General features: G+C 41.2%; 1 protein-coding gene across 9 annotated transcripts in view; it reads left to right on the top strand.

Moving 5' to 3' along the window:
* The window catches only part of klu (zinc finger protein klumpfuss), a 94,484-nt gene extending 68,253 nt beyond the window's left edge, over positions 1 to 26,231 (top strand). For 5 of the 9 annotated variants that reach the window (XM_076530268.1, XM_076530273.1, XM_076530270.1 and 2 more), the window contains one exon: positions 1,813 to 7,292. In XM_076530268.1, coding sequence (XP_076386383.1) covers positions 1,813 to 3,471 — 1,659 coding nt within the window. In that variant the 3' untranslated portion in view covers positions 3,472 to 7,292. Of the gene's footprint in view, positions 1 to 750; positions 844 to 1,336; positions 1,549 to 1,812; positions 7,293 to 16,846; positions 17,005 to 25,974 lie in introns of those variants that run through there. The other 4 variants (XR_013037764.1, XR_013037763.1, XM_076530271.1 and 1 more) reach the window with 3 other exon arrangements.
* Positions 26,232 to 26,805: the final 574 nt, after the last annotated feature.

The raw sequence follows: 26,805 nt of genomic DNA, 5'->3' as shown, positions 1-26,805 counted from the left end.
TGAATATGTGAATGTGACCCTACACTGCACCCAAGTGACATGTATTATATCATCACATTCACGATACAATAATCCGCATTGGTCCAGGACCACGATGTCCCCAACCTAACTACCAACAGTAAGATTGTTTCTTCGTAATTGAACTCGTACCCGTGCAAGTTCGATCGTTACCGACCAGGCATTCGGTCGTTTCGCCATGAAAGGATCCGTCGGCGAGAGGAACTCTCGGGATCAAATCGATTCGAAAGAGCGGTAACTGGCCGCATACGCGGTGGAATGCGATAGTCTCGAATCGCTGGAAAGTCTTCGCCGGGACATCTGTGTCGCGGCCGCGCCTTCCGGGAAGGCGAATTTCTATTCCGTGGATGCGACTAATTGCGCTGTTGGAAAATCGTCGTTGGATATCGACGGGTTTCACGCCGACCAACATTACAACCTGACACGACGTGTAATGTCCGTCCGCGATTACCAGCGGCGCGTTTCATCCGCTCTGTTCCCGGCCATATATTTTACGCATAATCGCCGCAATAAATCGCGATCGAAAATCTCAACGATTCGCACACTCTACCGCGGCTAATTTCGCTCCGACAAAAAGCGACGAGTTTCTCCTCGCATCTATAAACCTTGTATCTAAATGTGTATTCCTAAATTGTTAGATCTTCAATCGAGAACTTTGTATCTCTAGTATGTTACTTCTGATCCTTCGTCGAAGAAATAAAATTTCGACCACGATTTACTACGATGTTACAGTTGGAGCGACATCCAGGTTACAAGTTTAATTCCGTGGAACGAGTCTAGCGTTCGAGTCTACGCGAAAAAACGAGCAGTTTAGCTGGATTCGAGGTTTGTACGCGTTGATTCATGCGCTCGTTGCGCGCGCGATTTAAATTTCAAATGGTCGTCGAATACACCTCTCGACTTGCACGTGGTTTTATGACGAAGTGCCGTTGTCGCGTCGAACAGGACGAGCGGTGTGGTCCCGCGGTCGCATTAAAATAAACATACGACTCGAGAGAGCGAGCGGCAGCAACGGTCTCGGAGTCGAGCAAATTTTTTCTCGTCCCTGGACTTCTTCGACGCTTTCGCTGGACGCCGATTGGCCGACTCGTATCGCGTCGCCTCGCGAACCATTGGTTTCCCTGCTCGATCGATTTTCTCCTACTCCGGGCTAATTAAAATGCAGCGAGGTTCATTTGAAAGGAAAATGATACGTCATCGAGGTCGCCTCGTGCACGGCGACACGTGTAACGCCGTGGTCGAGCGTGCAACGCTGTGCTCGCGTCACGGATGCCATCTCGGAACGAAATCGATCGCGCGATCGTCTCACCTTTTATTTAATGGCTACACTAGCCTCGATGACAGATGGTCAGTCGATGTCGCGTCCACGTAAAAACGCGTCCCGACGCGTTCGTCGTTATCTATCGCGATCGCGATACCGTTCACCGTGCTCGTTCCGTTGTTGGTCGCCGATATCGATATCCCGTACGATCGAGGAGCTTGCTTTTCCCCTGTCTGCTGCTAACACCCTCGCCGTGGCTCGCCGATTCGGTAAGCAAAGGATAACGCGCGACGTAAATCGCCGCATCGTAATGGTATAAAAGATAACGGCGGATAAGGCGATGCAGCTCGCGGGAAATGATCCGCGTCCGAGATCGTCCGGCACTAAAAGGATGATTCGTAAAATTACGCGCGTCGATCGGGCTTTCGCGAGCAATAGGAAACGAGTGCTTGGCGCGTACCGTAATTGAACAATATCGAAGATTACAGGGAAGGCAAGAGAAGTAAGAGTGGCGTGTGGTTTGGTTGTTTCAGGACGAGGTGGGAGGCAGTACGGTGGTAGCCGAGGGTGTAGTAGGCGGCATAAAGGGCCCAGGCGGCGGGTGCCGCGCATCCTCGATGACGATGGCCGAGAGCGCCGTGGAGGACGCTGCAGCCGCGCCCCCGGGTCCGGCCAAGCCGCCACCGCCCTCCTGTACCAACAATAACACCCTTGCGGCGACCGCGAACAGGAACCACCGGAACCTCCGCAGACGGAAGGGGCTCGACCAGGTGGTGGTGGACATCCTGCAGCACCGGAGCTCGCCTTCGGAGGGCGAGGTGTCCAGAGTCGGTGGCAGTGGACCAGCGTCCGAGGAGGAGGAAGACGTGTTCGGTTCCCCGAGATCGTCCTCGAGGACCGCCTCTGATCCGCCGTCGGGCATCAGTCTGCTTCCTCTGAGGTTGAAGAGCGAGGAGCCCGTGACGCCGACCGAGGAAGAGGCGAACGCGAACGCCCACGCGCAAGGGAACACCGACCAACAACAGCAGAATCATCATTCTCATCATCCGCACCATCACCCGCATCATCATCGTCACCGGCACAGGCACCATCACAAGAACAACACGAATCACCCGTACGATCATCTTCATCCGCCTCATCCGAGATCGTCGGCGCCCAAGTACGCGGGATGCACCTGCGTCCAGTGTTCCCAGTCCGTCACCCCGCCGATGATGTTGCCCTCTCCGACTTCTCCCCTGACTCCCCTCACGCCCCTAACGCCGCTCACTCCTCTCACTCTGCCGCCGTTGACGCCCGGATCCCTGTCGTCGTACAGTTTCGAGCACTACATGCACACCAAGTACCTGCCGGACATCTTCCGAGGGCGTAGTCACTCCGACTCGGACCTGGTGCCGGGATGGGACCAGAAACCGCCGCTGTCCAGCTCGTCCGTTTTCCTGAATCATCCGATGAGAAGCGGCTCGATCGAGAGCGACGCGACGAGTCCTCAGGAATCGCCGTTGGACCTGTCGATGAAGAACCTGATGGCGTCGGCCGCGGCGGCCGCCGCTTCCGGTAGACCGCCCGCTCTGCAACTGTTACCGCCCGGTATCGTGTCGAGAGGCTCGGTGAGCGTGCCGGTGGTCAAGGGCGACGTGGCGTCGCCGACGACCAAGGAGAGCGTCGCCGTCAGATACAACCTCGAGGTTTCGCCGGTGGTGGAGGAGATGCCGCCCGGCGCGGACGTCGCTTATGTATGTCCGGTTTGCGGTCAAATGTTCAGCTTACACGATCGGTTGGCGAAGCACATGGCGTCGAGACACCGTAGACAGGGTCCGCAGGACGCGTCCGCGAAGGCGTACCTCTGCGACGTCTGCAAGAGGAGCTTCGCCAGGTCGGACATGCTCACCAGACATATGAGGCTGCACACGGGCGTAAAGCCGTACACGTGTAAGACGTGCCAGCAGGTTTTCAGTAGGTCCGATCACCTGAGCACTCACCAGAGGACTCACACGGGCGAAAAACCGTACAAGTGCCCGCAGTGCGCGTATGCGGCTTGCCGCCGGGATATGATCACTAGGCACCTCAGGACCCACGCCAGATTTCCCGACGTTCAGACGCCTAAGAGCGAACCTGGCCTCCTTGCCGGCGAGGATAGCCCCGTGTTCACGCAGGAGATGGCCTCTCCGTCGGCCACGATCAAGGCCGAATGACGACGGCCGAACGATGACGATGGCCACGTGGACGAGCACGCGATTCGACCGCGATACCAGCCGGATATCGAGCGGGAGCTCGTACCTCTTCGACGGGGAGTCTCAGGACCGACGTGGATAGGTCTCGCAGACGACGGCGACGGCGCGAGGGCCGAGGAGGACGACGGTGGTAGGCAAGATCGATTTCTCTCGCTGGAATTGGACCAAACGTTTGTCGATATTTTCTTCTTATTTATCTCGCTATTACCCATCGAAGAATAAGATTTTTAACAGTATTACCGTACTCCATCGTCTTCCCCTTGCTGCTTCCCCAGAACTCGCGATCTACGCTCGCATGCAACGTAGCTTTCCTGAGGTAGGACTTTGTTTCACCAGGTTTATTTAGATCTAGGTTTTATTTGGGTCTACTTCTTTCTTACATCTGTTACGTCCAGTTTTCCTAAGGTACACCTTTTTTTAAAATCAAAGTTCTTTACCATTTCTCTAGATTTATCTTTCCTGTAGATTTATCTTTTCCACCTAGATTCCCTCAAAACGGAAAGCAAACGGTGAAAGTCTATCTCCAGGAAGACTGCGTTGCACCCGAGAATATACATCTTCTCCGTAGCCCTTCGAAGATTCCAACAATGTTTGCCGTATTTATGCGTCCATTTACTTTTTGTTTTAATCGAATCTCTCGCGTCAGAAATATTATTTACGTTTCCATGTACAATTTTTGTGCATTTGCAGATTAAAGACGGGGTTCCATGACGATCATTGTTGGAATCTTTTCGAATCGCTCCGTTCAACGTTGCCTACTCTCCGTCAATATTTATACGAGTTGCAGATCTTTTACAACGTCAAGGCACTCGAAATTTATCTTCCGTTCAAACGTTCCGTCGTTTCGCAAAACGCTTTCTCTCGTAGCGGAAGGATGAGAAAACTTGTGCCAAATTTTCACGGCCGAGCCGTAATTTAAGCCGCGAGATTGCATGTCGATAGAGTAAAGCAGAGATCGTTGGCGGCAGTTGTTTCCTTGTAGCCTGGTGATTCTGGAGAAACGTTTTCGGTAAAAAGAGATTAGTCGCCAGCCATCTTGTCGAGAGCCGTTCGTTGCCGCACACGAAATCGATACGCTCAATGTTTCGCGGTCTTTGAAGCCCACTGTTTTTGGGAAAAACGATCTAGCGAGCGCGCGAAGTTAATTGTTATGAAGAAAATGTTTGCACAGGAGAGAATAATTGTTTGTTTTATTGTACGTTGCGAAATTTCTCTCGACAGCGTCCTGTTGTATATTTATCGAAATCCGTTTGTTGCTCGCGTATCGAGAAGAGATCGTTTTTTTGTAAGAAAGAATAAAACCTCCGGAGGAGATCGAAGCTCAAGCACGAAGAGAGACGCGACCGATTTTCCTCGCGAGAACCACGAGAGGATGAAAAACGAAACGAACGTAAAACCGTACCTGCAGAATGAAAGAAACTTAATGCATAATAAAAAAGCGTGTACACGTAACGTTAATTAGTGGGTAATGTTATTAATATTATTATTGCGTTTTAATTATTATTATTATTAATATCGATACTATGATTATTAATATTATTCTCATTGTAAAACGTCGGCGTGAGTTTGTTAATGAGCGTGCAAGGAACAAAGAGAGAGAGAGAGATATTTTTTATACACCGAAAAGACTTGGCGAAGGAGAACAAATATGTCTAACGAACCGAATAACGATCTATTAATCGTTTTATCCGATATCGCGACGATTCGCGCTCGTTCGAGCGTATTCTGTTCAGAACCAATTTCTTAAAGTTTCAAAACGGAGTCACGTTTTCGTGGTTCGATTAGGTCCAAGTATTCTTTCTTTGTTAATAGATTCTATCTAGTAGAAATTCGGAAAGTGAAAGAAAAATTAAATTGGTTCCTATGGAATATAGTACAGCAGACTCTTGTTATATTGCCATTTTGTGGACTGTTACACTGTTACGAGCATCCCGGGAAATCAACGCAGTGTCACAGAACAAACTTTTTGGTTATGCGCTACATCGCTGCGCGTTGTACCGACATGCAGTATAATGAGACAGGTTAGAAAGTTACGGGAAAAAATATTTAGGGTGAAATATCAACATGTCAAATATTGCCATGGGTTGAGATCGTTACATTTCCTCATCCATGGCAATATAACAAGAGTGTCTCATTGACAAAACGTTCAATGACAAGAATTTTCGTGTCCGACGAAGACCACACGTAGTATCGTGAACCTTGCTCAACCTCGACCGTTTGCCTTTTTCCTTGCCATAACTCGGCCGTTGTCCAGCGTGTCTGCCGTGGTCACGGTAAAACAGACAATGACGAATACCGCGAGTCACGGACCGTTGTAAAACGCACACGCACGAGACACACGCTCTCGAACGAGTGTCACCGTACGCGAAACACCTTGATGTGTGCATGAGATACGTGTATGTGGGTGTGAGTGCGAAAACCGCGTACGTACACAGGTACGTATATCCGTATTTTTATATACCGAGGTTTTTTTCTAATTAGTCTACCGTTTCGAGCGTTTCGAAAGGAGGGGGGAACGGAACGAGTAATTAGCCATTAAGGGGAAACTGTCGCTCTCTGCTTGCCATTTTAACTTGCCTCTGTCGATCGTGCGATTACTCGGAAGGAAGGCGGCTTTGTCGGTGGGTCAGATACACGAAGGAGAGGCCTCGAGACGGATCTCGAAATTTCGGGAAACCTTGTCTCATCGCGAGACCTCGATTTCGTGGGAAACTTCGTTCAATGGCGACCGCCGCGACTGGCAATCCTCTGTGTCGTTGAAAATTGTTCCGATTTATTCCTTTTTTCTTTCTGTTTCGGTTTGCTAGCATTTTGTAGGAGCGATTGTTGTTGGCTCTAAAAATGTTTTGTTTGGATGTTTGTCGAGATTTAATTGTTGCATGGGAGACCGTCCGGCTCGACGCCGTCTTTCGTGTGGATTCAGCCTTAAAAACACATATCGAGAGAATCTGTCGCATGCCCTTCTCGAGAACGAGAGGGAAGGGAAAAGTGAAACGATGTATAAAAAGAAGTGCGTTCGTCGCTCGTGTATTCAGGCAATTAAACGATCGCCGTGCCAGACAACCTGCTCTTGTAATTATTAACACTCATTTAGCCATTCGTATGATTATAATTATTTCTATTATTATTATTATTATTATTAATATTATTATATTAATTATTATTATTATTATGCCTAGTTACGTTGTTAAGTGATTAATCATGTTTAATGCTTCTATTATTTATTTTGTTATCCTATTCGCAAGTCAAGCTTCCTATTTTTCCTCTTCTTTATCCTCCATTTCCTTTGCCCCCTTATTTCATCGAAAACCCCGTTCCATCCGATCGAAGAACCCGTTCCGTTTCGTCGCGACGATCAGGGTGAAGAAAAACGCTCTCTCGCACGAGTTTGTCGAAAAACGCGTTCGCATTTAGAAATTCGTTTCGTTTCCTTCATACCGTCGCAGTGATCGATGCTGCGATCGAATCTCGAGCTTCTTCTCTGCCCTCTTCCGGCCATTTTCTTCTCCGACGCGAACGAACAAAATGGAAGGAGAAGAAAATGCGACAAACGACGAAGTGAACGGTGAGCGGGCGATTTTTGAAATCCTGCGATAATTCGGTTTATGATTTTTTTTCTCTTTTTTTCCTCTTCTTTTTTTTGTATAACGACGAACAAGCAAAGAAAACGCTCACGAGGGTTACTGTAAATTATTGATGACGACGATTGTGTATGTTAATTTATAAATTATGTTGTGTTTACGAATCGTGCCAGAATGGAAAAAATATAATTTTTCAACGAACCTTCCGCGCGACTTGTCATTCAACCATGATCCATCATATCCTCGTTTCTTTATGTTTTATTTCAGTTTTTTGCGATTTTTATCGATCTGCAAAAGTTTCCATCAAGTTGATTTCAAGACAATTTTATTGCTTTTAGTTAGAGTGAAAATTAAGTAATTCAGACTGTGAGATTTAAAGTAAATACAGTCACCAGTACATTGTGGATAAATTATTTATTGTTGTAATAGTTTGTAAAATTCATGAACAAGTACTATTACCATTGCACAAGTTCAGTCTTCTTCATTAGTATAACGAAAGAAGATATGCAATTTTTGTTTAAATTCTGTACATGGAAATTTTTGCATATCTTGTTATACATTTTCAGTTGAGCTGCTCGATTAGAAGACTATCGTGAAAAACGGTACTGTGCCTTTCGACGGGAAAGTCGAAGCTGTGTCATGTGGAACGTTGACAAATCAGGAGTATTTACATATCATTTTAAGGCTGAGATTAACGAGTTACATGGTAAATACGTAAGCGTAAAATCGAATATTTTTTCATGCCCCGTGTGGAGGGGTAGCAAGGTTTGTACACTTGCGAGCATGGGGGGCGTTTATGGTACATTTCGAGAATTCAGGGTTTAGGAATTTGGAAATGTAGTTTGGGTATCTGAGAATTTGGGAATATAACAAGTTGGATATTTGAGAAATTGAGATTTTAAAATTTGGGAATATAACAAGTTGGATATTTGAGAAATTGGGATTTGAGAATTTGGGAATATAACAATTTGAATATTTGAGAAATTGGGATTTGAGAATTTGGGAATATAAAAATTTGAATATTTGAGAATTTGGAAATATAAAAATTTGAATATTTGAGAAATTGGGATTTGAGAATTTGGGGATATAGAAATTGGAAAAATTGAGAATTTGGGATTAGAGATTTAGGGATAAAGAAATTTAGGAATTTCAGCACAGGGTATTTCAACAATATAAAATCTTGCTAATTTAAAAATCCTAAAACTTGAAAACTAAATCCCTCAAACTCCAAATATGTGACACCTCTTACCCAAAATGCATAATTGCTCCCAAGTGTACATCTCCAAACTTCGTTCCTACGACGAAACATGTCTGCGTGTGAAGAACTACATACATGAAGTATACCTAGTGCTGTGCGGTTTACGGTAATTATTCAAGAAAAATTATAGGCCGTAGAGTTACCTTTAACTTTTACATTGCAAATCGATTGTCGTCGATCCAATTCATCGTCGATAAGTTTCAATTAATATTCGACGATCGTATCGCGTTCACATATACGGAATCCATTGAATACGATTTGAATAAAAATTCGTGCAATTAACGCACAACGCTACCCGATAAGATTCTCGACGAACGATTGTATAAATAAATCTACACAACACGGCCTTTTCTTCTTTTTCCTCCGATGAGAAGAGCTCGAACGGGTTCGTTGATGTTACCTTTGTATCCGTTTCTACGATGACGACATTGATGATCTTTGTATCTGTACATCGAAAGATAAAAACACTGTATGTTGCTGCACTCTTACCATGGAAATATATGTATATACATACATGTGAATTGTTTTTGTGTCGATTGTGAATTCCTAAAGAGCAACGTTGTTATGGAGGTGTATGAGGATTTAGGTTAGGTTGAATTAAGGTATGTGAGATGGGGGATATCAAAATTTAGAGACTTGAGGATTTGGAAATTTAAGAATTTTTGGGGTAGTTAGGTGTTTCGAGGTTTGTAGATTTGGAGATTTGGAAATCTGGAAATTTAGGATTTTTGGGATATTTAGGTATTTGAGGGTTGGAGATTTGGGGACTTGGGGATCTGGAAATTTTAGAGTTTGGGATATTTAGGTATTGGGAGGTTGAAGATTTGGGGGGTTGAGAATACTAAGATTAGAGGATTTGGGGACTTTCAAATTTGGGAACGTGGGTACTTGAAAATTTAAGAAATTCACAAAGTTGAGAATTTGTACGCTTGGAGATTTGGGGTGTGAGAATACTAAGATTAGGGGATTTGGGGACTTTCAAATTTGGGTACGTGGGTACTTTCAAATTTAAGAAATTCACAAAGCTGAGAATTTGTACACTTAGAGATTTGGGGGTTTGAGAATACTAAGATTAGAGGATTTGGGGACTTTCAAATTTGGGTACGTGGGTACTTTCAAATTTAAGAAATTCACAAAGTTGAGAATTTGTACATTTGGAGATTTGGGGTGTGAGAATACTAAGATTTGAGAATTTGTACATTTGGAGATTTGTGATATGAGAATACTAAGATTCGAGATTTTGTACATCTGCAGATTTGGGGTATGAAAATACTAAGATTTGAAAATTTGGACATTTGAAAATTTGGTTAGCTGGAAAGTAGGAAATGTAAGAATTTAAAAACATGGGTATTTGAGGGTTAGGCAGAGAATTTAGAAATTTGAGTATTGGAATACCGGAGAATTAATTAGGAAATCTGAAGAACTTAAATATTTATGAATTTGAAGATTCACAGACATCAAGATTTGATGATTTAAAAATTGCAAAATTGCTGCTTCTACCCCTATAACTTTACTAATCCCATACATTACAACTATCTATCCAGATGTAGCTCAGAAGTAATCTGAATACGTCAATATCAAAAAAACATTGAAAAGGATGACATACAACGCAATTTTCGATAATATCGATATCGCCGTAAGTAAAATAAACCTGTCCCATTAATCAGCACAAAGTGGGTAGGACTAGAATAGCGGCATCAATTAACGAGTGTTAAATTGCAACATTCAAACGTTGAAACGAGCTACCTAGAAGTGGTTTTTCGAAAGAAATATATTTATCGTCGTTCATGGCCTTATGTTTAATAGCATTAGCTCATTTTATGCTACTGCCATAACCATAATCCTTAATTCTACTGGTTACTATTAAATAGCTTCGTACAAGAAAACGAATCATAGTTAATTAAATACGAGTTCGCGACGAGTATAACTTTCTAGATAAAGTGAATCGTAATCGCCTATCACGAGTGGACGTTAAGTTGTCGTAAACAGTCGATTAATTATCACTGTAAGCATGCATGCTAACAATGTTACTGAACTATGCTCTCGCGTCTATGCGTTTCTCTCGTCGCGTCGTAAAATACGACAATAATTTATACAGATGGTTATCGCGGTATATTATTTTGATGCTATCGGCTGGATCGGTTTGATAAATTTACCTAGAGGTATTTAACTATGTTCGTTTACAAATTTACCAGATGTAATTAGGGAAATGTATAATTTCTTATAACACATTCGCGATGGTTGATGAACTTTATAGGTTAGGTTACTGTTACGATATTTTAGGTTATCGAGTTACGTTAAGTAGGTTAGGTTAGATTTGATAAGGCACTGGATTGTTAGGTTAGGTTAGATTAGTCACTGGAATGCTAGGTTAGATTAAATTAATCACTTGATTGCTAGGTTATGTTAAATTAGTCACTGGATTGCTAGGTTAAGTTAGATTAGTCATTGGATTGCTAGGTTAGGTTAGATTAGTCATTGGATTGCTACGTTAGGTTAGATTAGTCATTTTGTTTCTGGGTTAGGTTAGATTAGATTGCTAGGTTAGGTTTGATTAGTCATTTTGTTTCTAAGTTAGGTAAGATTAGATTGCTAGGTTAGGTTGGATTAATCATTTTGTTTGTGGGTTAGTTTAGATTAGATTGCTAGGTTAGGTTGGATTAATCATTTTGTTTGTGGGTTAGGTTAGATTAGATTGCTAGCTTAGGTCGGATTAGTCATTTTGTTACTTGGTTAGGTTAGATAGTATTGCTAGGTTAGGTTTGATTAGTCATTTTGTTTCTGAGTTAGATAAGATTAGATTGCTAGGTCAGGTTGGATTAATCATTTTGTTTCTAAGTTAGGTTAGATTAGATTGCTAGGTTAGGTTGGATTAATCATTTTGTTTCTAAGTTAGGTTAGATTAGATTGCTAGGTTAGGTTGGATTAATCATTTTGTTTGTGGGTTAGGTTAGATTAGATTGCTAGGTTAGGTTGGATTAATCATTTTGTTTGTTGGTTAGGTTAGATTAGATTGCTAGGTTAGGTTGAATTAGTCATTTTGGTTCTGGGTTAGGTGAGATTATATTACTAGATTAGGCTAAGTTAGATTACTGAATTATATTCACTTCTGAGTCGCACTAAATTCAATTGTCTGAAAGTGGATCGCACCGAGCTGAATCGCTCCGAATAGCCCCAAACTCGTCGAACCGAATTGCGGCAAATTGTAACGCGCCGAATCGAATCGCATCAATTGCCCCAAATCGGACCGAATAAAATCGAATCGTGCCGAATTGAATTGCACCGATTTCGCCTCAAATCGACGTGACGTCGAATCAATATCCAGTTCAGCTTCCATCATCCTCCCGATAAAAGTATCATTCGAAAATCGAAGAGCAATAAGAAAATGGCTCGAAGAGCCATGTTGGTTCGGAGCAAAATTTCGTCGGACAAACGCGTTGACTGGATACATTTCCCGGCTCGACGGGAACGAAACGACCCGGCGGATGTTCGCCGCTCGAAAATATTATTCCGGCGCTGTTTCGATGATTAATTTTCACGGAGCACGCGATCGGCAGTTGGAGAGTTCTCTGTTCGCTGCGGATACCCGTGGTGGCCGTGATTCGCGTGTACCTACTCGCCACAGGACCGACAGTGTATCACGAGATCGTTTATTTCCTTCGCGTCCGGCACTCTCCGGAGCCGAAATCGAAAGCGGAGAAAGGCAGGGCGGGCATCGGAGTCGAAATTCGTTAGAGGGACGTTTTTTGTCGGCGCTGGGAACACGCGTTACTCAATGAGCGGTCTCGCGTAATCGCGTGACGAAATCCAACCTAATAGCGCCGACGCTCTGTCGGCCTCTCCTCGACGAATCTCTCCTGATGGCGGATTCTAATTTGCTTCTCTCGGAATCGTAAACTTCTGATGGATTGCGAAACGCTCGAATAAATTTCCTTGATACGTTTGCTAAATACTTCACCGAGGACGTCCATCGCCTCCTTCCAAACGATACACTGACTTTAACACACAGTGTCTATGCTGAACTATCTATCTATCTATGATGAACATTTTTATGTAACGTACAGCGTGAAGTACTTTTATGTACCTGTCTAAATTATCAATGAGCATGAAACAACAGCCACAAACAATAGTCAGGTTCATTGATCATCGAGGTCCACAAACTTCATCCATTTCACTGTCTATGGGACACCTGTTTCTATAGAATTGTTTCTTTTCATTAATATTTACAAATGCATCTACAAAATGAATATCTTATAACAAATTTATGTCTAACAAGTTACAAAGTCTTTTATACATACAAATTACTTTTAACAATTTTACATTTTCTCAAACTGTTATGAATATTTTAAAATTGTGGATGAAAATGAAGTCTAAAACTACCCTTAGGTTTTCAAATAAAAAATGATTGAATTAGTGAAATTTTAAAAGTCTTCTAAATCATGTTCGGTCAAAATGGACATAGAGGGACAAAAAGCTAGGACAATTTCTCAATTACAAAAATTGACCCTGTGCATATTCATCTTTTGATGAACTATCGATATAATTTGAACAGAGCAAAGATATGCACTGAAAATATTCGACGAATTTATCTCCGCCCTATCGCGAAGCGTGGCTGCTTCACCTTTCGACCCGCATCCTTAAATCTCACCGGCAGATTACACGTTTAATTATGGGATCGATTACGCCGCCGCGAGATATCTCGTTCGATACCCCGGCTCCGATCTCTCGTTCATCAAAGCGGCTTTCTGTTCTCGTTAAATCAGGACCGTGACTTCCGACTGAAACCGTGAGTCCCTCTATCCGATCGATATCGTCCTCTCGTTCCAGTCTCGTTTCAGAGCGATAAACGAAACACACAAACCAAAAAAATTGCAGTCTCATTTATCGCCATCTATTCAATCAACCCGATATTTATTCTAATCTCAATTAAGGACCTAATTTTCTTCACGCCCTGATCCTATTGAAATAACGATGAATCGTAAGTTTTCGACTGTTTGAGTATTTCAGAGAATTTTAATTTTACTATGTTTAATATGAGGTGGGATCACAATTTTGATAAGGTTATTTGGAAGGAGTTGAATTTTGACAAATTTATTATTTGGTATGATTTAAAATTTCTTTGCTGAGAATTTTGGGGCGGTTCATAATTGAAAGGATTTGGGAGTGCAGTGCGTCGAATATTTGATACAATTCGAAATTTTAACGCTTGAGAGTTCTAACGCGTCGAATATTTGGTACAAGTCGAAATTTGAATACGTTGAATATTGTTATGATTTGAAATTCCCACGCGTCGAATACTCGGGGCGATTCGAATTTCCCGCGCGTCGAATACTCGGTGCGATTCGAATTTCCCGCGCGTCGAATACTCCGTGCGATTTAAATTTCTCGCGTGTCGAATACTCGGTGCAATTTGAATTTCCCACGCGTCGAATACTCGGGACGATTCGAATTTCCCGCGCGTCGAATACTTGGTGCGATTTAAATTTCCCACGCGTGGAATACTCGGTGCGATTCGAATTTCCCGCGCACTAACTACTCCGTACGATTTAAATTTCCCGCGTGCCGAATACTCGGTGCAATTTGAATTTCCCGCGTGTCGAATACTCGGTGCAATTTGAATTTCCCACGCGTGGAATACTCGGTGCAATTTGAATTTCCCACGCATCGAATATTCAGTGCGGTTTAAATTTCCCGCGCGTGGAATACTCGGTGCGATTCGAATTTCCCGCGCGTCTTCTAATGGGTGCAATTCAAATTTCCCGCGCGTCGACTACTTGCTACAATTAAAAATTCCCACGCGTTGAATATTCAACATAATCCAAAACTTAAACTCTTCAAACTTCCAACGCTACTCAATACAATTTAAAAATTTCAACCAAACAAACTACTCTACTAAAAATTAAAAAATACAAAGATCACAACCGACCTCCACAAGTACCCTTATCACCCCAAAATCTAAAGTAAAAAATACGCCAAATAAAATCCTCCCCTCTTATTTCACAAAAACCACCTGAACCAACAAATTCCATTATTTTCGCTTGTCACATTAAATATAAGAGTACCAAGCACGTTATCAGGCCAGGATTAATCCATATCCGAGTTAAGCCGTATATTCGAAGCCCTTATTCCTGGTACGTTCGACCATCGAGCAGTAAAAATGAAAAAAGAGTGGCAAAGAGGAAAGAGGTGTGGTAAGTTGGTTCCGCGAAAGGAGCATCGTGAACGTTGCGATGCTCGAATTTTACGAAAAGCAATGCAGGTGACGGTACACTCAGGGGTGTACAAGGTCGTTATCGCGGGAATGCATAATAACGTTCGGGCTGATTTACACCACGCTCGGGATTTCAGGTAGATATCTCATTATGAAGGTATTATATGCGCGCCGGCTGCGTGCCGTATATGTGGATAGGCCTGTACACTTGGGTGCAATGTGGACTCCATTTCCCGAATATTAGATCTTCTTTTCAAGTATTTAGATTGTCATTGCGTTCGAGTCTGAATAAATCATTATATTTTTAAGTAACTTTGTAAATTTCAATGTTAATCAAATTCCCGCATTTTATGTTCTATAAATGACAAGCTTTTTAAGTGATAAAACATCCAGATTCCCAAATTCTTATATTCCTAGTCTGCCAAATTTACAAACCTTCAAATTCATAAACTTTTACATTCCTAATCTCTTAACTTCTCGAATACCTAAATTGCCAAACCTTCACTTTGTGAAATCATTTTCTAACCTCTCAAATGACCAAATCCTTGAATTCCTAAATTTCTAAGCTCGTAAAGTTAGAGATTTCTAATTTCCCAAATTTCCAAGTCCCCAAATTGTTACATTGCCAAGTGTCTATACTTCCAAATCTCTAAACCATCAAATTCCTAAACCCCCAAACTCCCAAATCCCCAAATCCTCCATCCTTCACATCCCTAAACTCACAAACTCCCAAATCTCTAAATCCTCTAACCTCCAAATTCCTAAACCCTCAAACTCCTAAATTCCCTAACCATCCATCCTTCAAATTCCTAAACTCCCAAATCCCTAAACACCCAAACTCCCAAATCCCCAAATCCTGTAACCTTCAAATTCCTAAACCCCTAAATTCTCAAATCCTCCAATCCTTCATCCTTCAAATCCCTAAACTCCCAAATCCCTAAACCCCCAAACTCCCAAATCCCCAAACTCCCAAATCCCCAAATCCCTAAACCCCCAAACTCCCAAATCTCCAAATCCTCTAACCTCCAAATCCCTAAACCCCCAAACTCCCAAATCCTCCAATCCTTCATGCATCAAATCCCTAAACTCCCAAGTCCCTAAATCCCCAAACTCCTAAGTCCCCAAATCCCTAAACACCCAAACTCCCAAATCCCCAAATCCTCTAACCTCCAAATCCCTAAAACCCTAAACTCCCAAATTCCCAAATCCTCCAACCTCCAAATCTCTAAACACTCCAACCCCCAAATCTCCAAATCCCCACCCCAAAATTCCTAAATACGAAAATTAAAAAAAACCACCAACCAAAAACATTGATCCATGAAACCATCTTCCCCAAAGAAGTCTACCATGCCCGAAAGTGTACAGACTTACCAACTCGTGTTCCGATCATCAAGATCGATAGCCCGGATAAGTGGTAATGGAATAATCGAAGTTTCGCGTAATGTAAGAGATATTCGGATAATCGGCCATGCGATCCGTGATACCTTCGTATCCGGTGACACAGTTTTTCAAACATTCGCCACTATCGTTCGAGTGTCAGCTCGGATGAAATATCTCGAACCGGTTACTATAGGGGAGAAAGTTGTAATTGGATTAACGAACCATTGTCAGACTTATCTTAATCGTCGTCCACGTGTGCATGTTGTTTACGGACGAAAATTGCGGATCGATGTTCCACTTGCCAGATATTTTATTCGTCGTTTCACCCTCTAGGATTGTTAATCTGCTAACCCTTTCACGGGTTTTTTCGCTTTGAATTTGGTTTAATTTATCATCTGCTCAATTTTGTGATTTATGTTGATTAAGTTGTCCTAGGGTGGTGTATGTTGATTAATTTTATTATTTAGAAGCACTTTTACATCATTTGCGATGACATTCGCTGAAAGGATCAAAGTAGTTACACTGAACTTGCAATACCTAAGCAATAACTTATTTTTTATTTTAATTATTTTTTGACTAGTTATGCTTACCTGTCAATTTTCAGTACAAGAAATTACTAATAGAATTGCTGTTCCAAAATTTAATTTGTTACACATTGTTGCACTACTACATTTTAAACTGTAATTAATATAAAGTGTACTATTAATTATCAAAATATTGAACTGTTTAGAGGAAGAGAATTGTTCAAGTTCCAAGTGGATTTCAGTATTTATTTAATAATGAACGGCATGTTATTTTTATACTAACGAGTTGTTATTCGTTGTCGTTGGAGTTTACTGAGATTCAATTACAGGGGCCGCGCGTGTTCCTTCGCTTTCAGTATTTTGATATCGTTCTCACATGCAGTTGTCAGATGCTGCGAGGGAGAAGACGATCTAGCTACCTTAGAAAGAACGTGACGATACTACGGTATCCTAGGGAGTACGAAGCTGCTTCGCCTTGAAGAAGTGCTGACGAGCCGGGTCATCCACCTTCAATCTTCTCTCAGCAGAATCTTGCGATCGGTAAGTCTTTCTTCTTCTACGATAAAACGGTACGAAACTTTCAATGTGTAATACCTTCCTAAATTGCATTCCTTAATCTTCATAAATAACGCAAACAAAAAAAAATACAAAATGGACTTTACATTAGTTATAAATTTTTAGTAAATGATAAATAAAAATTGGAGCTTGTTCTGTACAATTGCAATTATATATGATTTTATGCATGACTTCTGTACATCCTATACATGGCTATATTTTATCCTATACATCCAATATATTTTAAATGTAAAATTTGTCACAATCTGCGCAGTTATAATTTGTATCCCGTTTCATTTCGTTTCCAGCTTTATGTTACATCAAAGAACATTCTCGTTTGTAAAACGAATAGGATGAAATTACATAGTCTGAAATTAAATTTGCCGTTTCAGTCAGCGATCTGCCCTCAGGGATCAATGTGTCTGACCACATACGTCCATTTTCACTGTGGCCATTTTAACACACTCCATTAATTCCGTACAAAAAATTCTGTAGATACTTTCTTACAAATTTGTTGCTCAATATTTATGTACCTATGATGAAGTCTGATGAACAAACAATTCTAAATAACGTCTATTTATAACTATTCCAAACTGATTCAATATAAACTGAAGCTGATACTATTTGAAGCATGATGGTAAGAAAATCGAAGCACATTTTTAAAAGTATGAAATATTGCATAGGGGTGTTATACCAGGTGCTTGAACGTGTCATCATATTTCGCTGTTATTTTATCATTTTGATATGCTGGGGGATCGATAAGAGTGCTTTGAGTGAAATCGAAAGATGGTTGCAATCTTCTTTCGCGTAGATTAACCTAACCTACAATTTTCTGTACGCTTCGTGCACTGAGAAGACGAGTAAAACGAGTAAAGAAAGTTCAAAGTTAAGCATGTTTTGTATTCAGTGATACTTGTGAAGATAATCAGAATTGGGACCAAATTTCAATTGTGATGACTGGTACACATATGAACAGTAGTCACATATGATCCTCACGAGTGACGCCATATTGCAAGGGGTTGAACGGTGTCAATGTCGATCTAATACTACTCACGGCTTAAATATTTCGTATGAGAAAATTTCTTTGAATAACAATCGAAGCAGCGATGAATTCCGAAATATTTGCAGATGGCCTTTTTGTCGCGAGAATCTCGCGAGCGTCATTGTATCGAGTGACGCGATTCTCGCGATCCGTCCGCGTCGTTTTCTCGCTTTTTCTCTTATGCACGCCGACGCACGCGCGAGTCTGTCCCCGCGGATATAAATTATTGCGGGCCCGCGTCGGCCCGTTCCGGACCCGGGCAAAAAATACGGCGGTGCCCATTAGAAATTATAAGTGCTGCTGGTCGACGCGGCTTCGAACGACTTGGCCGGCTTCTCCTTTTTTCCCTCCCTCGGCCCGTTCGCCTCCGCGTTCCCCGCCGCTTCCTTTCTTTTTCTTTCTCTTCTTCCCTCGATCTGCCCGGTGAACCGGCTGATCGTACTTGTCACTGGTCCTCGTTCCACCCACGCCACGCTCACCTTTCTACACCGTGGACCGGTCCAACTTTTTGTCGCGACCACCTTGCCCTGTCCTCTTTCTTCGTCTTCTTCTTTCCTTTTTTCTCTCGTTCCAGCTATTCATCCGCTCCGACGACGACCCCTTTCTCTTTTGTCTTTGCCTTCGGCTAAGGAGATTCGCCTCGCCCTCGGCTCCCACGGAAAAATATCGATCGAACATCGAGATATAAGAGGACTGAAATGAGTTGTCGCGATCGCCGACCGGCTACGTCATCCAACGGTTACGGTTTGCTGATAACCAGCCACGACGTTTTCGATTAACCCGAAGCCGGCTATCCACCTGTTGCGACCATCCAATGATACCGAACGCGTGACTTTTTCTCTGATCGAAACAGAGGCTACGGCCTCTCCATCATTTCTTTAATGCGACGGAAAAGAAGCAGAAATGATCGATCGAGTCTCTTGCGTTTATTTGTGCTCGCTTCACCGTACACAATCGTATTCTACCCTATACGGTTGTGTCTTATTACAAATTCCTTTCAAAATCTTCTTCGTTACACTTTCATACCATGTACCCACAATAGTTGTATACAAATATTTCATTTATTTTATTTCGCAAACTTTACATATTTCATATGTGGGCATGTACGACAAAGATTATAAAACAGTGCAAAGAGGGTTGTCAATTTTATCTTTATTATGAGTGCATCACTTTAGGATAGCATTGTGATTAACGAGAGAAATATGTGTTATAACATATTTGTGGTTATAACATAGTTGTGTACCGACTTTAGTATATGTAGTATCACATATGCATTGTAACATATTCACTGAAGCATATTAATTGCAACGTATTCTCCTTGATGTGAGCAATCTGATTTAATGAGAAAAATATTCATTGTAAATTATCTATTGTAACATATTCATTAGAATATATCGACTGTAACATGTTCATAGAAACGTATTATTATATCACACATGTTTGATGTAAGCATTTTGATTTAATGAGAAAAGTATTCATAGTAACATATCGATTTAACATGTTCATTGAAACATGTTAATTATAACATACATGATTAATGTAAGCATTTTATATGAACGACAAAAATGTTCATTATGATGTATTTATTTAACATATTCATTACAACGTATTGAGTATAATATATTGATTGTAATATGTTCATTGACACATGTTAATTATAACATACGTGTTTAATGTGAGCATTTTATATGAACGACAAAAATGTTCATTATGATGTTTTTATTTAACATATTCATTACAACGTATTGAGTATAATATATTGATTGTAATATGTTCATTGAAACATATTAATTATAACAACGTGTTTAATGTAAGTATTTTATATGAACGACAAAAATGTTCATTATAACGTATCAATTTAACATATTCACACAACGTATTCAGAATAATGTACTGGTTGTAACATGTTCATTGAAACATGTTAATTATAACATACGTGTTTAATGTAAGCATTTTATATGAACGACAAAAATGTTCATTATAACATATCAATTTAACATATTCATACAACGTATTCAGAATAATGTATTGGATGTAACATGTTCATTGAAACATGTTAATTATAACATACATATTTGATATAATCATTTTGAAGCAACACCAAAAATATTCATTGTAACATGTTCTATAAAAGGCCCGTTCGTTATAAGATGCCTGTAAATGGCGCGATAGGAAGAGCAGCATATTTGAAATACCGTTGTTACAAATCGTGCACGAAACAAAAATACTTGTTTCTCTCTTAGATCGTGAATTATCGAGATGCCGATGTAAGTATCGTTTCTTGTGGAACAGACTGTAACTAGGACTACCGTAACTTCGATCATGCGGTAGCACGAAGTCGCGTGCACTTCCAATTAGCACCGCTACGCAACGCTACTCTCTTGCCGTTGCGTTTCATGATGCGTATCTATCTATATGCAGCCGTCGATCGCATGAAATTAATAATCGGCACGCTCTCGTCGCGAAATTATACGGCTGCATGTTCTATGCGACTGCGAGCGTTAATGGCGTCTCGCAAAAATCGCTATAGCTAAATCTCTATTATTCCGATCGGAGGGACACGATAATTGAATAGTGAAAGTAAAAAGGTTGCAAGTACCGTTTTAACAAAAACCACTTTTTCTGCTAACAAGGACATTCGCACAAAAGACTGGCTTATTGAATGTTATTACAGTTGTTCATAGTTTCTACAATAAATACATTCGATCCATAAATTTATACTGACGTTAACCTGCATCTATTATTTTTTTAAAATCTCTAAACTCCTCAATGTAAAAATTCTCAGTATAAAATCCTTACTTTATAAAATATCTGAAGGTCCTTTTCGAGTAAAACTTGCTCCCCCGACACATTCCGCAAAACAGAGGCGTTAATTATAAAAAATGTAAGTGGATAATTTTAAATATCAGAGACAGGTGCGTGTTCGAGGGAACGCTCGAGTTTCGCCTCGCGTGAAATCGAACGAGTTAAAGCTGTTCGGATTTTATCGGACTTTGTGCGTGGACCGATCGAGCTATCGCTTTGCTACGCGAGTAATTGGCTCGATTTCGCTCGAGCCACGCCACCGCGGAAGATCCCGTGATAATCCGTTTCCGCTCGCGCCACGGAGAACCTGTTGCGCTCGTAGCTGCGAGCCGTGAAAATTACTCCTGGAACGTGGCTGGCTACTTTGTTTCTCTACGTGATATCACCTTTTGCTGAAATTAACGATAGTATGCTTTTTTATTTCTGGTTTGGAGATCGGGAGTGGAGGAGAGGGAACTTGGGGAGCTGGAGATTTGGGACTCTGGGAGTTTGAGATGATGAGGATTTGGGGGCTGGAGATTTGGGACTCTGGGAGTTTGAGATGATGAGGATTTGGGGGCCTGGAGATTTGGGAATTTTGGAGTTTGAGATGATGAAGATTTGGGGATCTAGAGATTTGGGGATTTGGAGGATTGAGATGAGGAGGATTTGGGACTCTGGGAGTTTGAGATGTGGAGGATTTGGGAGTTGTAGATTTGGACATTTAGAGATTTGGGGATCTGGGAGTTTGAGATGATGAGGATTTGGGGGGCTGGATATTTGGGAATTTTGGAGTTTGAAATGATGCAGATTTGGGGATCTAGAGATTTGGGGATTTGGGGGATTGAGACGAGGAGGATTTGGAGATCTGGAAATTTGGGAATCTGGGAGTTTGAGATGTGGAGGATTTGGGAGTTTGTAGATTTGGACATTTAGAGATTTGGGACTCTGGGAGTTTGGGATGATGAGGGTATGGGGATCTGGAGATTTAGAAATTTTGCAGTTTGAAATGATTAGGATTTGAGAATCTGGGAGTTTGAGATGTTGAGGATTTGGGAGTTGAAGATTTGGACACCTAGAGATTTGAGGATCTGGGAATTTGTAGATCTAGACACTTGGGTATTTGACCTTCATAGATGTGGAGATCAAAGAGTTTGATGCTCTAGAGATTTAGAAATCTTACAATTTGGAATCTGGAAACTTAGGTATTCAAGCATGTGGAAATTTGGAAAATTAGAAATCTAAGAATTTAGCAATTAGCAATGATTCAGAACTGGTAGGTCCAAAAGTCTCCAACTAGATTTGAAAATTCATATCTCCTAAACTCTCAAGTACGAAACATTAACCCATTCTCCCAAATGCACACACAATTCCATACATCCACGAGTAATCAGTTCCCAGATTGCGTTCCAACTCGGTGTCTTATTAACGTTAGAGTACAATGTCATTCCCGCGTGTCGCCGGAAATTAATCGGCTAATAGAGACAGACGTCTGTGCAGGATACAATGTATCGAGTTTGACCACTGTCGAGATCGTATCGGTGACGCCCACGTGAAAGAAAACCGGCGGCTGTAGTCGATCGAGCAACCGTGTGGTTCCTGCTTTGGAAAAGTTTCCGGCCAACTGGAATCCGGTATCGGTGCACGCCATGCGACCACCGGCCACCGATAAGATCATTGTTCTACAAGCGGCGAAATGTGAAAAAGTTTTGCGGCACGATAGCGGTCGATCGGTTCGACAGACCTCTTCCTAGTCCGACAGATACCAGCCAGTTTTTCATCACCGTCCGCGTAACACGGGATCGTGCCGCGTGTATACCGACTGACTACACGTCGAACGCACGCTGCGATCGATCTCGGATAAGATCTCGCCGCCCACGCACTCGCGGTACGCGTTAACGTCGCGCGGTATCCTTTTAGGGTATTGCGTCAATTGTGACGTGCACGATTGCTGGTACAGTGACTGATATTTTAGATAATTGCGGGGTCCAAACATGGAGACTTCAGAGAATCATGTCATTTGCAGTTAGGTGAGGTAAGGTTTATTTGACAATTTACATTTTTATTATGATAATCACTACAAGACTCGATGCAGATTTATTAAAATATAATACATCATTCTAATGTGGTACTTAGAAATATATGGGGCACTTGTAGGGCCATAGTAGAGTTTACAATAGATATGTGATACATTAAGTGGGTGGCTTTGTAGTCTTTTTTTCAGTTTGATATTTTGGGTTCTGATTACAGTACATTAGTATGTAATTGTTGTACATTTTTATTTGGCTGTTCTATTGGGTTTAAATAGAAAATTAGGACAGCAAGTTTAATTTTTGTGCATTAGGTGGATGATGTTCTCCATATCAATATGTGTGTACACATCATACATACATACATACATACATACATGTATACACACATACATACATACATACATATATACATACATATATACATACATATATACATACACATATACATACATACATACATACATATATGCATACATATATACATACATATATACATACATATACATATACATACATACATACATGCATGTGTGTAATTATAATTATACATTGATATAATTCATTAAGTGAATATATGAATCAGTATGCATTCATTGTATGAACAAATGACTTAATCATCTTATTAATTTACTTTCATGAATGACCCTACCTTGATATAATGAGCATATCATTTTTGAAAAAGGACACCTATATTTCTGAAACAGTAGCCAACGTCGACAATGTATAGAATTAGAGACTTTGAGTCGTGGTAGCAGACAAAGGTGATTCATAACGAGGAATATAGTTTTCCTTTCTTTCCGAAGAATCGATGATAAATTGTCGGGAAGCGATAAATCAAAAAACCAGTAAATAACGTTCCCTTCGAAGAGCGTTTTAATTGGATCGACTTTCTTAACGGCTGTACGGTAGAAAATCCCGTTAAAATTCCAGAATGTTTTTTGCGCGCGGCTATACAAGGCGCGAAATATCGAATAGAAACCGAGCGACTAGTTATTGGTCTTCGATAAATTCGCCCACGCCGCAACCGCGTTCCTCGCCGTCGAGCGCCGGTTTTTTCCCGACTCGCCCACACTTTTTCACCCCTCAATCCGTCGATATTTCGTGTACGTGTTCAATCGATGTTTACCCGCGGGGCTGCAACCGGCCGTCGACATTCCACGGCGTGCTGCCGCCCGTGCCAGATGGCGCACAGTAAATCTCGACACGAAAAGAACGCATTCCGTGATCCGCGGACGTCGTCCTCGTAGAACGAGCACGAGCTCGTCCTCTGCAACTAGAAGTACGAGGATAGACCGGAACCGCGGCAAGAAAACCGGCAAACTGCCTGCGTGTACGTCGTTCCACGTCCACTCCTTGTAAAACCGTTTCTTTCGCTAGCTTTCGACGTTTCACTGGATTTCATCCGCTGTGTCTACCTTGACAACGATATTAAGATGTTTCATGTTCGCCATTTTCTTCTTAAAAACCATCGATCTGACAACGTTCTTATTACCTTCGTTTCATTATAAATCGAAAAGATAGGTCATCGGACATGTGACACATGGAACTATTTTGATCAAAAATTTAAACTGTGTAGTGTGTCAAGTGTACATGCAGTTTATGTAACTTAATTTTAACTTAATGTTTGAAATAAGAGTTTGATATTATGATGACTACTTCAAAGTTACAAGTGTTGATCATCAACATTGAAGTTATACAATGAATTTTCTGTAATTTTTTTTCATATGAATATCCATGTATGCTTTCATTTTATTAACCCACCACAGTTATTACAGTTGTGGTACCAACTGTAATAAGTAAAGACAGAGGAACCAATAAAACAAGAAGAATAAAACATGAACCTTTTTCTTTCAATTATTGCTCAGTTAATCTAACAATGCTTAAATACATCAAAAAATATGAAAACGAATAAATTTAAAAAATGTAACAAGTGAAAAATATTCCAAATCAGAAACGTAAAAATAAAGAAATTAGAAAGAACAAAAGTGTCAGATTTGATAATTCGATTGACCCATTAAAGCCCACAAGTCCCTGCAGCTATAGAATTGAATACAGTACTATATTTAGCACGGCAGTACGGTAAATCTACGGTTCACACGATCGATTCAACGTTCGAGAATCGTTTATCTACCCCGATTCGACCAATTAAAAGGGACTGGTCGCGCAAAGGGCCGACTGAATTACGAGGTTCGCCGCGCTTTATCTCGGTCGAACGTATCCGGCGGCGCGTCAATTTCAGACCGGCTGAAATTCTCGCCGAGAGAGAGTCATAATTATTCCTTACAATCATTAGTCGCAAATATATCACAACCGGTTGACACGCGTACACCGGTGCGCGGCAACGTTCACCGAGTTGCACGCGCGCCCTCGCTCCGCCAGATTTATCCGCGATATCTCGCGTGTACACCTTTCTTCCGAGCCGCGGAGTTGCAGGTGAGTACGCGCCGTGAGCCCAATCGACGCTTCTCAAAGCGATACTTATTTATTGCCTCGTATACTCGCTACTATCGGATGCAAAATGTCGCTTGGATGGAGACAAATTTTGCGGTTTGAGAACTTCATTTTCAAATTTTTTTAGTTTTGTGTCTTTAAATTTTTTAATTCAAAAATTTGTACATTATTATATTCTGACATTCTGACATTAGTGTACTTCAACATTATTATATTTTGACATTCTGGTATCACTGTACTTCAACATTGTTATATTCTGACATTCTGACATTAGTGTACTTCAACATTGTTATATTCTGATATTCTGGTATTAGTGTACTTCAACATTGTTATATTTTGACATTCTAACATTGCTGTACTTCAACATTGTTATATTTTGACATTCTGACTTCACTGTACTTCCACACTGTTATATTCTGACATATCCAGACATCCCTACATTCCGACATTTCTACATCACAACATCCTTAAATTGTAACATCTGAACATTCCCACATCCCTATATTCTGATATGTGAGCATTTCCAGATACTTAAGTCTCAGCCCTATATTCCAACATCTCTACATCCCCACATCCCTAAATCACTATGTTGCTATATTTGTATATCTACGTTGCTATATTTAATTATTAAAAAAATCTGTCTAGGTAGAAGAAAAATCGACCATTCACCCACGGCCACAAATTCTGTTCGTCATCCATTTACATTGACCGAGCAATGGATTCGGAGATTCGGAAGAAGATACGTAAAACAGAATGCCTATACCTTTGATCGTAGAACGTCTGTTAAATGCTTTGGCCAACTGAGCTACCTGAGCCATCTCCGAGATACCATCTGAAATCCCTAATATACCGGAGTGGCTGTCATCTATACAATGTACGTACGCCAAAGGGAAGAACTTGTTTCTGGGATCATTAAAATATATAAAATATACATCAGTTCACGATGCTAAACAATCCTCCAAATCGTTCAATGTTCCCACAAATTACCTGGTTCTCGTAATTAGTAGCGACGTGCCTTTTAACGGAATCGTTTCGACGTCACCGACATTGGCGTAACTAGGTTCTTTGTATAATTTTGTATGGAAAACGTCTGTATAGAAGTTGGATTTGTCTGAATGTTGATAGATAAAATTTTAACGAGGTGCTCTGCTAGGTGTGGTTACTTATTTCTACTCTTTGTGTGGTCGTACAGATTGGATTTAGATATAGAAAGGCAGGGTGCAAGGGTTAATATTCAAGAGTTAACATAATAGTAACACAATTAGTTACGTAGTAATAGAATTAGTTAACGAGTACCAACATGTGAAGTATCACACGTGGAAACCTGTAGCAACACATGAGCACTGTAGCAATCCTGTAGCAATCTCATGGCACTCCACACATGGAAATATCAATGCATAGCAATACACTGCAAGGAAATATCAACGCATACTAATACTCTGCACGGTTATATCAACATGTGGCAACATATACATA

The sequence above is a fragment of the Megachile rotundata genome, chromosome 3, assembly GCF_050947335.1.
Source record: "Megachile rotundata isolate GNS110a chromosome 3, iyMegRotu1, whole genome shotgun sequence".
NCBI lineage: Eukaryota > Metazoa > Arthropoda > Insecta > Hymenoptera > Megachilidae > Megachile > Megachile rotundata.
Note: the sequence above shows the minus strand (reverse complement) of the source record. Positions and strands in the feature narration are given on the sequence as shown.